The sequence below is a fragment of the Uranotaenia lowii genome, chromosome 3, assembly GCF_029784155.1.
Source record: "Uranotaenia lowii strain MFRU-FL chromosome 3, ASM2978415v1, whole genome shotgun sequence".
Lineage (NCBI taxonomy): Eukaryota > Metazoa > Arthropoda > Insecta > Diptera > Culicidae > Uranotaenia > Uranotaenia lowii.
Genome location: NC_073693.1, coordinates 87,299,345 through 87,311,711, shown reverse-complemented (window position 1 = coordinate 87,311,711; position 12,367 = coordinate 87,299,345). Strand labels below are relative to the sequence as shown.

The 12,367-nt window shown below is 35.1% G+C and overlaps 1 protein-coding gene across 4 annotated transcripts in view; it reads left to right on the top strand.

Annotated features, from left to right (window-relative positions):
* LOC129754509 (RING finger protein nhl-1) overlaps nt 1-12,367 on the top strand; it is a 168,326-nt gene that overhangs the window by 128,394 nt on the left and 27,565 nt on the right. For all 4 annotated transcript variants that reach the window (XM_055750624.1, XM_055750623.1, XM_055750625.1 and 1 more), the window contains one exon: nt 6,582-6,658. In XM_055750624.1, the coding sequence (XP_055606599.1) occupies nt 6,582-6,658 (77 nt within the window). The remainder of the gene's footprint in view (nt 1-6,581; nt 6,659-12,367) is intronic.

The window sequence follows — 12,367 nt, the reverse complement described above, 5'->3', positions numbered from 1 at the left end:
AGTTTTCACTTAGTTCACCTGGCATCACTTGTTTGATATGCTTCCGCCATCAACCGGTTGTCACTCGTGATAAGATAACACCTGTCCAACATGCCGCTAAATAAGGGTTTTTCAGAAAAGCTTTCCCAGTTCCACTTCCACCTTAGGCTCAGACCGGAATCAGAAGCAAAAGTCCCAGGGCCGATCCCTGCCTAGCTACAGGCTCAACGAAGACCGATCTCAATGATGCAAACAATATCGCTCCAAATGAACAAACCGATTTCGCACTCATGACGCGCCCTTCCTGTCTAGCTTCGTTCCTTCCTTGCTTCCTTCCATCCTATGGTTCCGGAACATTCCGGAAGGCGTCATCCCGAGGAATTTCGATAATTTGACAATCTGATTACCGTCCTTTTGTTCTTATATGGGACGATACATACATACATATGTTGTCGTTTTCGTAATGGTGTAAATGTGTTCGTTTTTCTTTTGGTTTCTTTCTTTGTTTGTTTGTGGGAAGATATAAGTGAATGTGCTCCCACAAATGGGTTGGGGGTGGTAACTGGGGGAAAATAATCCAAAACCCATCTCTGACTCGTCGAAGTGTTCCGGATGCTACATCTGGCGGAAAAAAGCTTGTTTTTCGCAATTCTCTGCCTCACGAATCCTCAAACTTCCTCAAATCGCCCCCAAGAAATGTTCAAAATGAACCGAAGTGGTGAGGTACCATACAATGAATGGAGAGTGAATAGATCCGGTCGATGAGGGTGTTATTTTTACTTTTTTTTTGCCTCAAGTTCCCCTTCTTGGCGTAAAAAGAATCACCCCGTTGACGGTGACGACAAGGACGTGTGTCCAGGACGATTCCGTACATATTTGTGTGTCCTTCTCTGGTCGAGGCCCAGAATTGAAGAGGCTGGACACATGTGTGTGACCCTCATCAGGATGCTCGTTTGGGCTGGGATGGTTTTGCCCGTGAGTGTGAGGATTTCACTTAACAGCTGCCTGGTAGGGCGCGATGAAAAATGAATCTGTGTCAAATTAAAAGTTCTTCGGAAAAGAAACAGGCACTCCTCAATTGGAAGTTGAAATTTTAAGAATTATTATTATAATTAAAATACTCTAAGAGTTTTTTTTTCCTGGATAGTACATGAAAGTTCCATCTGAGTAAAGGGTGATACGGTCAAAATTTGGTCAAGGGAAAACGCGTGTACATCGGTGAAATCCGTTATTTAAATAATCAAATTAAATTTCTTTTTCAAGTTTATTGAGTATAAAATTCAGGAAAAATATTCAGTTAGGCTTCCGCTTTTCCAAATCCGAATTGCCGAGCCTTACGCTTAACCCCTGCTATCAGATTTTGTACAGCCACCTTGTTCACCTTCTTCGCCGGAGAAAGCCAGTTTACCTTGAACTGCTGCTCATCCTTAGCAATTTTTATGGTCTTTTTTAAGTTCCGCTTTACAATAGCCCAGTATTTCTCAATTGGGCGGAGCTTTGGCGTGTTGGGAGGGTTCTTGTCCTTGGGAACCACCTGCACGTTGTTGGCGGCGTACCACTCCATGGCCTTTTTACCGTAATGGCAAGACGCCAAATCCGGCCAAAATAGTACGGAACAACCGTGTTTCTTCAGGAAAGGCAGCAGACGTTTATTCAAACACTCTTTCACGTAAATTTCTTGGTTGACAGTCCCGGAAGCTATGAAAATGCTGCTTTTCAAGCCACAGGTACAGATGGCTTGCCAAACCAGATATTTCTTAGCAAAGTTTGACAGTTTCATGTGTTTGAAAATATCTGCTACCTTTCCCCTTCCTTTTGCCGTATAAAACTCCTGTCCCGGAAGCTGCTTGTAGTCGGCTTTGACGTAGGTTTCGTCGTCCATTACCACGCAGTCAAACTTCGTCAGCATCGTCGTGAACCTACAGCCTCCGGGATGGCGCTTTGGCCGTCGTATTTAGTTTATCATCGCGATTTGGAGTCACTTCCTTCTTGTAAGTCGATAGTCCGGATCGTTTTTTGGCTCGATGCACGGTTGTAGACGATACACCCAGCTTATTTGCGGCATCTCGGAGAGAAAGGTTAGGGTTTCGCTTGGAACTACCGGCAACTCGGCAACAGGCTCGGATTTTCGCGATGCGCGAGCAAAATTATGATACGCTGCTTTTCTTCCTTGGACGGCGTGTTGACAACTGAATAGTGAATTCCAAAATCCAAATAGGAGCAACATTCTACACACACACACACACACACACACACACACACACACACACACACACACACACACACACACACACACACACACACACACACACACACACACACACACACACACACACACACACACACACACACACACACACACACACACACACACACACACACACACACACACACACACACACACACACACACACACACACACACACACACACACACACACACACACACACACACACACACACACACACACACACACACACACACACACACACACACACACACACACACACACACACACACACACACACACACACACACACACACACACACACACACACACACACACACACACACACACACACACACACACACACACACACACACACACACACACACACCTTTGTGTACGACAATTCGCAAAAAATCCGTGAAACGACCGATAGACGGTGATCGGCCGTGACTGAAAGATTTTGTCTTGCTATGCATAAAAGAATTCGAAATAAAAAAAAACGTATATAACTGCATTGATTCGTAATAATGTGCATGCAACCGTATAAGTTTGCAAATTAATTCGCATGTCTGATTTTCGTAAAACGTATTTGGTGGCAATCGTAAAAGAATACAAAAAAGTTCAATAAAATCGTTTATGATAATGGGATATCGATGATTGGAATCGAATTAAAGGAGGCTTCAAAATGTTGGTCTATTTTTAGATCGTGACGTGTTCTACGATTTAAAAGATTTTAGTTATAGAAATATACGATTTGCTTTTGGTTTAATGCCTTCGAAGCAAATCCCCTTGAATTTATATATTCCAGATAGCGTCGAGGAACCATCATGAGCTGCAGATCGTATGGTCAGGGGATCAAGTCCAGGTACTAACAATAAAATCAGCAATCAGGCAAGTAATAAATTTGTACGATATAAACTTGAATTTGACAGCAAAAAACGCATTTCTTTGAAATAATCTTATTTTTATTATTTTTATGAATGAATATACTGATTGGTTGAAAGTATAAAAAAAAATAATCTTATTTTTATTCAACTGACGGAAAATGAGAGCCCTGCACTCAAGTCGCAAAAGACGACCAAATACTTTCATGGTACCATTTAGCACAGAAGGCATTAACATTAATAATAGTTATTTTTGTTAGGACTAAACTGATTTTTTCAACGTTTTTTATTTTTTTCAAAAACATTTACAATCAAAAGATGGACAATATTGCTGCGTACATCTATGGGTTAAATTTAAAACATTTCTCAAAATTTTTGGGCCTCAAAAACAAATGAAATTTTACCATCATGCAGTTCCCTAGATCCTCCCACTGTTCCCATGGTCTTTGTTTCTTCAAATTGAACCATTTGATGGGGTTTTAGCCATTTTACTATGCGGGCTTTCTCATGGAAAATCACCAAAAATTATCACCAAATGACCATAAAAATAGCACCTTAACTAAACCTAAACAATGGAAAAAGGTGAACTTTCACATGAAACAATCCATTTGCTTCTTAATACTTAAATTTGATCAGTAGAGATGTATGATTGTAAGCCTTCGAAAAACCGGATATTTGAAACTTTTAAAATTACATTTTAAGTAATCTCTAAAACCTTCTAATAAAAACCAAATTTAGCTTATTTGTAACTCAATTTATAGGCTTTCAAACGTAGTTAACAGTTTTCAGATATATTAACTTTTTACTTCGTTAATGATGATTTTCTGCAAAAAAATCATGTTGATCAATGTTACCCCGGTGATCAAAGTCCCCCCAGTTTACGGTACATAAAAAGGTTTCGGAATTAGGAAATATGAGCCTAGAATAGATATAAGTTTCAGGTTTTGTTGATTATTATTAATTCTTTTTATGTATTTTGAATCCGATTAACAAATCTAAATAAAAATGAAAATTTCGAATGATGAATCTATATCGCCATTTTGAAGTCTTGTTATGTTTGAATTTTGCATATGAATTTCAGCTTTTTTTTTTCATATTCTGAAAAATGTTGACTAAATGTTAAAATGCGTAAAAGTTTCAAAAATCATGAATAAAATTTTAACGACGATTTCGAATACTGCTTTAAATTTTCAATTTTAATGATGATTTGAACCTAAAATCAGGAATTCTGAACTGGATACATAGTTCGAAATATGAAAACACAAATACAATTTCGATTTTTGAATATAAATAAGGAACCAGAATCTCTATGAGTAAAATCTTACTTAAAATTTAGTATTCAGAAATGAATTACCTACCTACAATAGTTAAGAGAGAAAATTTTGAAAAACTGTAGCTGAATTCTGAACCTGGGATTAGTTTTTGAGGTTTGAAATCAAATCCGAGTCAAGATTGTTACTTTTGATTTACTTGTCTTCATCATAAAAATTTGATTAAGAATAACCAAATATTGAATAGAAAAATGCTCAGTAATTTTCAAATCAAAACATCCAAACTCAGTTTTTTTTCGTTTTTGGTTAAGTCTTTGGGGGAAAATTTCCAGATATTCAAAATTTACGCGGTTTTCTTTTGCGCGTTTTTTTTCACGGCTTTTTATGCGGTTTTTTAAGCGGTTTTTTAAGCGGTTTTCGGAATTCTGGGCCCTTTTTAAAGGAAAACACTCTTTTTGAGACCTGGAGCCTGAAACCTGAGACTTGTGGCATAAGGCATAAGACCTAAGACCTGAGACCTGAGACCGTTCTCATGTCTCAGGTCTCAGGTCTCAGGTTCAAGGTTTCAGGTCTCAGGTCTCAGGTTTGAGGTCTCGGGTCTCATATCTTAAGTCTTAATGTCACCATCATGTCATTGTCATGTCATTGTGAATTGTCAAATCATGTCATTCTTGTCATGTTCTCCCTGTTCCAAATTCAAGTTTTTTACACGATTTTCCGCAACAGGCACTTTTTTATGCGAATATTTACGCGGATTTTTTTACGCGGTACGTATTTCCACTTAAAAAAATCTTACTGTACTGACTTAAAAAGTACAGTATAAATACTGTATAAATCCCAATTTAAACCTTTTTGAAAGCTCGAGCTAGGTCGGGTTGATCAGCTTGTTTTTGCAAATATTTCTATTATGTTTGAATGGAAATTCACACTTTTTAAAACCAGTTTCAGGCCCTTTTTATTTTTTTTTTCAAAATTGACTCTTCTTGAATGAAGTATGGATAAACTAACAGACAGATTACTTAAAATAAAAAAAAAATCAATGTTTTATTTGATTTTTGCAAATCCACCTAGTCTTCGTCCTTTTTCTTTAATTTTGCTTTTCAATATTTTTGCAAACAAAAAAAAACATTCTAGATGGATTCCTAAAAACAAATTTAAAACATTAATGGAAAAAATCAAAATTTTACTAAAATAACGTATTTATTTATTCTCTTACTCGTTTTTTTTATGTCTCGAAATAATTATGAAAATGTTGTTTATGAAATATTTTTCTTAAATCAAAGCTTAATTTACATATTAAACTGACTGATAAGTTAGAAATTGACTACTATTAACTACAAATTAAAAAAACGATCTTTTAAATCTTTTTAATATTGATTCCTTCTATTATGTTTTTTTTAGAATTTGAGTTGCTGTTCAAATAAATTGTTCATTTCTAACGAATTTACTTAAAACCATTTAACGTAACTCCAAAAGTATAGTTAGGTAAGATTTAGCCATGAAATTCAAAATTTTCGAATTCGTTGCCTATACAGTATAGATAATAAATCATATAATCATATTATTAATCACCCCAAATTTTTAACTAGTTTAAAAAAAATCAGTCATGAATATTTTTCATAACCAAGTTTTAGAAAACAATTTGATCCAATTTAATTTTCCATCAAAAAATGGAGGATTTATTATAAGCGATCACAACCAATCAATCGACAAGTTCCTCCAATCGGTTCCATCCCATTCAACTCGTAGAGTGAAATAATCACAGAAAAATGGTCGCTTCCCCTCAGCTTTCAGCTTTCAGTAAAGTTAAGGGTTGAATACCGGGAAAGGTGTTTCCAACTATGGCGCATAATTTGTTCGACTCCCTGTGTATAACTAGTTTGTTTTTCTCTACAACCTTTTTTTCCCTCCTTTTATCCCCTGATGGCGGGGACGGACGCTTTGTCAATCACTTGACCACCTGTGGAGGGATTGCTTGCGAATGGTTTGGAGGAAGTCCATATTGAATTCAAGTTATGATAATGAGCTCCATTCAAAGGAAAACGAAGGTTTATAGCGTTTTTTTTTTTTCAACTCTCTTTTATAAAAGGTTAAGGGATTTTGAATTGGGAAAAGGGAATTGGAATTTTCCAATTTGGATTTGTTATTCTACTTGTTGGTGTACAATCGTCGTGAATCTCAACAAGTGTTGATAAGTTTTCCGATTTTCCATTTCAGATATTTGATGTTAACGGTCGAGTTTTATCAACTTTTGGTGGCGAAGGCTCAGATGAAGGTCAATTCAAATTCCCAAGGTAAGTTGAATTTTTACTTAAAAATAACTTCTTATTTCTAGATATTTGTCGAATCTATTGAGGAAAGAAATGTTGGAAAAGACACGCGGGTAAAATTAATGGTAGTTCCAATCAAAATCGAAAAAAGCTTAAAAAATATTGCAGTAACCAACTTGAACATTTACAGTGGTTTCATCGTTTATTAGTATCCAAGTCACGATTTGGTTGAAAAACGCGCATTAAACTTTTCCCTCATTACCCCATCGGAAGTGGAAAGTTTCCCAAAATTGCTATACTAACAATTTGGGATTTGTTTTCGACTTTCGATTCGAAAATTACCGCAAATTTCAAGTACGCAGTCAGAACTGAAAAAAAACAAGAATAGCATCGCAAGAACAAGGCCCCCCATTTAGCAAACGATTCTCGAATTTGAATCTGTCCAAGCAGAAGTCTCCCCCTGCAAGCAGGCAAAATCAGATTACGGCAGCAGAAAGTCAGCTACAATAATTCAATTTTCAGTATTTGCCACAGCTCAACTTCCAATCCAATCCGATCCGATCCGGAGTTTTGCGTTTGAGTTTCTACCACTGGGGAAGATGATGATGGCGATGGTGGCTCCAACAGGCCTAGACCTAGGCCAAGCAATGTGGGGCCATGATGAGGGAGCTCGATTTCATTTTTCGGATTTCCAGAGTTTTCTGATTAAGCATTTCATCAATTTAATTTGGTTTCGGCACAAGCAGGAAGCGGAAATTGCTGACCTTTTCCCATTTTCCCGCCCTTTTTTCTTCCTTCGGTTTAAATATGAAAAAAAATGGGAATCGAGAAAGACTTTTCTGAAAGTCGAACCCCTTAGTTGATTTAAATAACTTTATAACATTCTGATTTTTTTCCATTCTTATGACCTTCGGAAAATCTCCGCCTCAAATAGGAAATGTGTGGTATCGCAGGGTGAGGGCAAGCAATTTTATCGCGCATCTGTCAAAAGAAATGAAATAAAATTTCCCATGGTATATTTATACATTTTTTATCATCCGTCACCGACACCGAAAGACTGGGTCTGGAAAGGGGGGATGAATCACGTTGTCAGTCAGTTCTAGCGAGGAGGGTAAGGGGGGATGATGCTGATGATGGAACAAATTGCAAGTCTAATTTTTGCTGCCACACCAACGTCGTCGTCGTCGGTCGTCGCTTTATCAAATTTCCTGTCGCGAAATCATCCCTGACAAACAGGGAATCGTTTCCGTTTCCCATAATTTGTCGAAGTGCGCGGGTGGACTGTCTCTGAATCTCGACTTGGCGCTTTGGCGAGCTCCAGTAAGCAGTACATTTCCCCTTCGGATGACTTCCGTTCCTGAAGGCGGTAGCATCTTTTGTGCGAAAGATTCTTTAGAGAATGAGCCAGGACAGAGTCATCGATGTGGGTGTTGTTTACGATTTGTTTTACATTGAAATTTTGTGCATAAATACATACATCAATGTTATATAACTGATTGGTGATTGGTTACTATAATTTGAAATAAAAAAATATTCTCTTCGTTCTGGATAGATGTATCATCTAATTCGATTAATATTTTTTTGTAGTTCATTCTTAAAACTGAATTCAGAATTTTTATAATTTTTTTTTTTCGTTGAAATAGATTTTCGGTGATTTCAGCCCCAAAACATCATAAAACGATGTTTATTTAAATATTATTTAATTAAAATACACATTTTTAAAAAAGTTAATTATACTTATAGTAATTTTTCGTTTCAGTTGTTCAGAATGTTTTTTGAATCAATGAAACTGTCTTGAAGAAAAAAGCCGCGTTGTTTGTGGTGTGAAAATATAGAAGATTACAAGACGACTTTTCCAGCAAGACAATTTCATAGATTCAAAAAACTTCGTGGACAATTAAAACGAAAAATTACTGTAAGTAGATTTAACAATTTTTTTTAAACACAAAGCTTTATATTCTATCATTTTCTACTCCTTTGATTTGTATTATTCACAACATCTTATAATATAATATTTACTTCGTTTTGTCCTCATAATATAAAAATAATTAGAAGTAAGGAATCAGATAAGCTGATATAATAATTATTCATAGTTTTTTAAACTTCATCCAATTAGCTAGATTCCTTGATAAAGGCAAAATAAACATGCCGAAACGTCGGATATAGTAAATCAACATCGTTTAATTTAAATCGCCAAGAAACTTTTTCAACTTTACTTGATCAGTCGATAGGAAATTTAAATAATATTTTTTTGTTTTAAGAAAATTTGTTTTAACATCTTTATGTTATTCGCAACTTAAATTTCAATTACGAGCGGCAGAAAAAAAATTCAGCATTTTAATCACGTCTCAAATTATTAAAAAAAATTGGTCGTGCAATTGATTCTTTCAATTCAGAGTTGCAAGATTTCCAATTCTCATTTTAAATTGATACTCACCATTGTGAGTACCAATTCAGCAGCACAAGGAATTTTGTTGTGATGTTGAATGATATCAACATCAAACGAAATTCGCCGAAAATCACATCGAGAAAAAAACCAAGGTTTCAGATTTGTTTAAGTGTTTTTATTGGAGAAAACTTTTTTCCCCACCTTTTCCCTACTTTATTTTCTAACATTGAGAATAATTCAAAATTTCAAAAACTGATAATTTCGGAAGGATATTGACATTTATATATCCAAATCAATCTGGGTGCAGAGCGCGGCCTACGACACGTTTTTGTGCGGCCTGCGAAGCTTTTATCAAATACTAGCTGATTTACCCGGCCTTGCTCGGGTTTGCATAAAATATAAATCAAAATTAGTCGTTTGACTTAACGAAATTTTGGTAGCTTCGATATGTTTTATATATTTATTATGAGAAAACTTTACCCATGTTGTGCCATGTATGTAAGCTTTGAAAGTTTTGATAGTGTTTTTCATGTTTTGAATGAGAATATTTACTGTGTTTCCCTTTTTCATATTTTTGAAATACTTATAGTTATGAGGTTCGTATTCATAGAAATTTAAAATAATTTACCATGAATGCTTTTTTATTTCATCACGCAAAACATTTTATACCCACCCTTTCTTGAAGGAAGCTTGAATAGCTTTGGCCTTCTTATTTTTCTTCTTCAAATGATTAAACTATATTTTTATCTTTCCCACCCCCATCTAATAAAACCTCTTTTGGAGATTATCTCTTCGGTCGCTATATGCCAAATGCTCCCCCGTATGCTAGATTCAAGTTTAATTTGTCCAAAAAATTCTAAGAAGGCTTCCGAAACTTGCCGCAGCTCGTGGCCTTCAAGTCTTCCAAGCCAACGGCCATGAGTTCGAATCCCAGTCACGGCATACACAGTAAACTTTTTTGGTTTAGTGGTTTAAGCATTTGTGAGATGCTAGCCATCATATACTCGAAAGATGTACGCTGTAAAAGGAATCTCTTCGAGGAACCATTAAGTTTAATTGAGATCCTGTATGTGTTTGTTTTTGGTTTTTTAAACTTGTTGAAGACTCATTTTGCATGTTGTTTTTTCCACACTGTTTTATGATTAGTTTATCTTCAATGTTCCAAGTTCCACTATTAGTTTTTTGAAGTGATCTAAAAGAAATTATCTCGGAACCCAAATCGCCCATTTTATGATGTTATAACGAATGATTTTTTTTAAATTTATACATTCTATGAATAAAAATCTCATTAATTATTGTGAAGAGTGATAAAGTAAAAAATCTTGGAAATAATTTGATTGAATTGCCAGTATTTAACGGTTTAAGTTTTCGCATAATTGGATGGTAAAATTGAACACATTGATGATCAACATTTTTACAAAAGTCATAGATTGACCGATAAAATTAAATTGTATAACACTTAAAACCTCATACTTAATTTCAAATAAAATTTCTTGCGTTGGATTTGGTTTTTCCAGATAATGCACATTAAATTTTTGAGACGGCTTTCAAACGTTGACAGCTCTCAACATATAACTCTGAATTTAATTATTTTATCTTTCTCTATGAGGAATTCTAAAAATACGAAAATGATTGGTTCTAAAAAGCTTGATTTTAAGAAAATTACTTAATATGTTTTCAGCAGGGAATTTTTTTTTTATTATCTGACGGGTTTGCGCCGGGGGTCTTCAGATTTTCCCCAAAATTGAAAATTTGGTTCATTTTTGCGACTTAAAAACACATGTATTTTTTCAGATTTTTAACATTTTTATTTTTTGAGTTAGCTTCGGTTAGATTTTTTTGTAAATAAAAAATAACCATTTTTCAAAGCTACATAACTCTGTTGTTTCTCAACGGAAATTATAAAATAGCACATCAAAATGCATTAAAATTTTATCAGCTTTCCAAATAGAATAGTTGAAAAAAATTAAATAATGACCTTCAACGTGAAAAGTTGTAAATAAACTTTAAATGGCGTTTAAAAGTACCGTCTGCACCACCGAATATTTTGCAAAAAATACCATTGTATAGCTCGATTCATGATGCAACTTTCATCTGAAGACACCAAAGTGGGCCATTACCACCTTGAAGAGTTATGAAAGAAATAATGACAATAGATCTCTTTTTTTGCATCGAAAACAAACAATGGTCGAACAACTGCACTCACATATGGAGATAGCAAGCACTTCTAACAACATGGAAACAAAAGAACTTATCAAAGCTGGTAAAAAACACTATTTTTTCGTCCTTTTCAGACTGCCTCTACTCGCATAACAGTCCCATATGCATTTTCGTCATTTTAGGTCAACATAAGGCTTCAACATAAAAGACTAAAAAAAGAGGTTTTGTTCTAGAAATTTCGAAAAAAAATATCAATTCGTGGCTGTCCTATATGAAATATACCTGAATAACAGTCCCATATGTGAAATACCACGGATTTGGTTACTTTTCAATGTTTCTTTCGGCGAAATAGTCTTTGGTTTATTGCTTTGAATCATTTAAACATTTTTTTTAACTCACTTGATGTCGAATGATGCACACTAGTTTTCGAAGGCAGGTCTAACTTTCTTAGGAATGACTTCCTGAGCAAAAAACTATCGGATGCAATCAAAAATCGTGAAAAGATTCAACTTACAATGTGGAATTCATGATATTTTTTTGCAAAAGCATGTTTCTTTTCCTGACAATTGCATTTAGAATTTCAAAAATGATCAAATTTAAGTCTTAGAAAGTAGCTTGGTGAGAAAAATATATTTTGTTTGGGACTGTTATGCTTGATTGAAATTTGAAAAAGGTTTCAAATATGGTCGATTAACAGTCCCATAATGAATAAAAATGGTGCTCTCGACCTTACCAATAACCCAATTTCGAAAATTTCAGGTCTAACGATTTATTATGACAACTAACGAGCCTATAGTAAACAAAGAGACGAAATGTCACGATTGGAATTTTTGATTTTCTGTCAGTGTCATTCCAATCGAGCAAAACCCAGCAGTCTTAAAGGGAGCCCTACAGCAGGGTTGCAAGCTCATTATTTCAAAAGGGATCAGATTGCGCTTCTTTGTTTACTATAGTTTCTTTAATGACAACCTAGAAACGATTTTCGTTTATGCTGAAAGTGGTGGTCACAATTTAAAAATATATTCCAAAACAGAAAAAACTGATTGTCTCGCTTGCTTGTTTTTGTATATGGGACTGTTATGAAAGAAGGGGCGGCAGATTGTTGCAGCTTAACTGACTTCATGTTATATCCAAAAATCTAATAACGTATTCGTTTATACCCAGTTTTGCACCAGGTCACAACA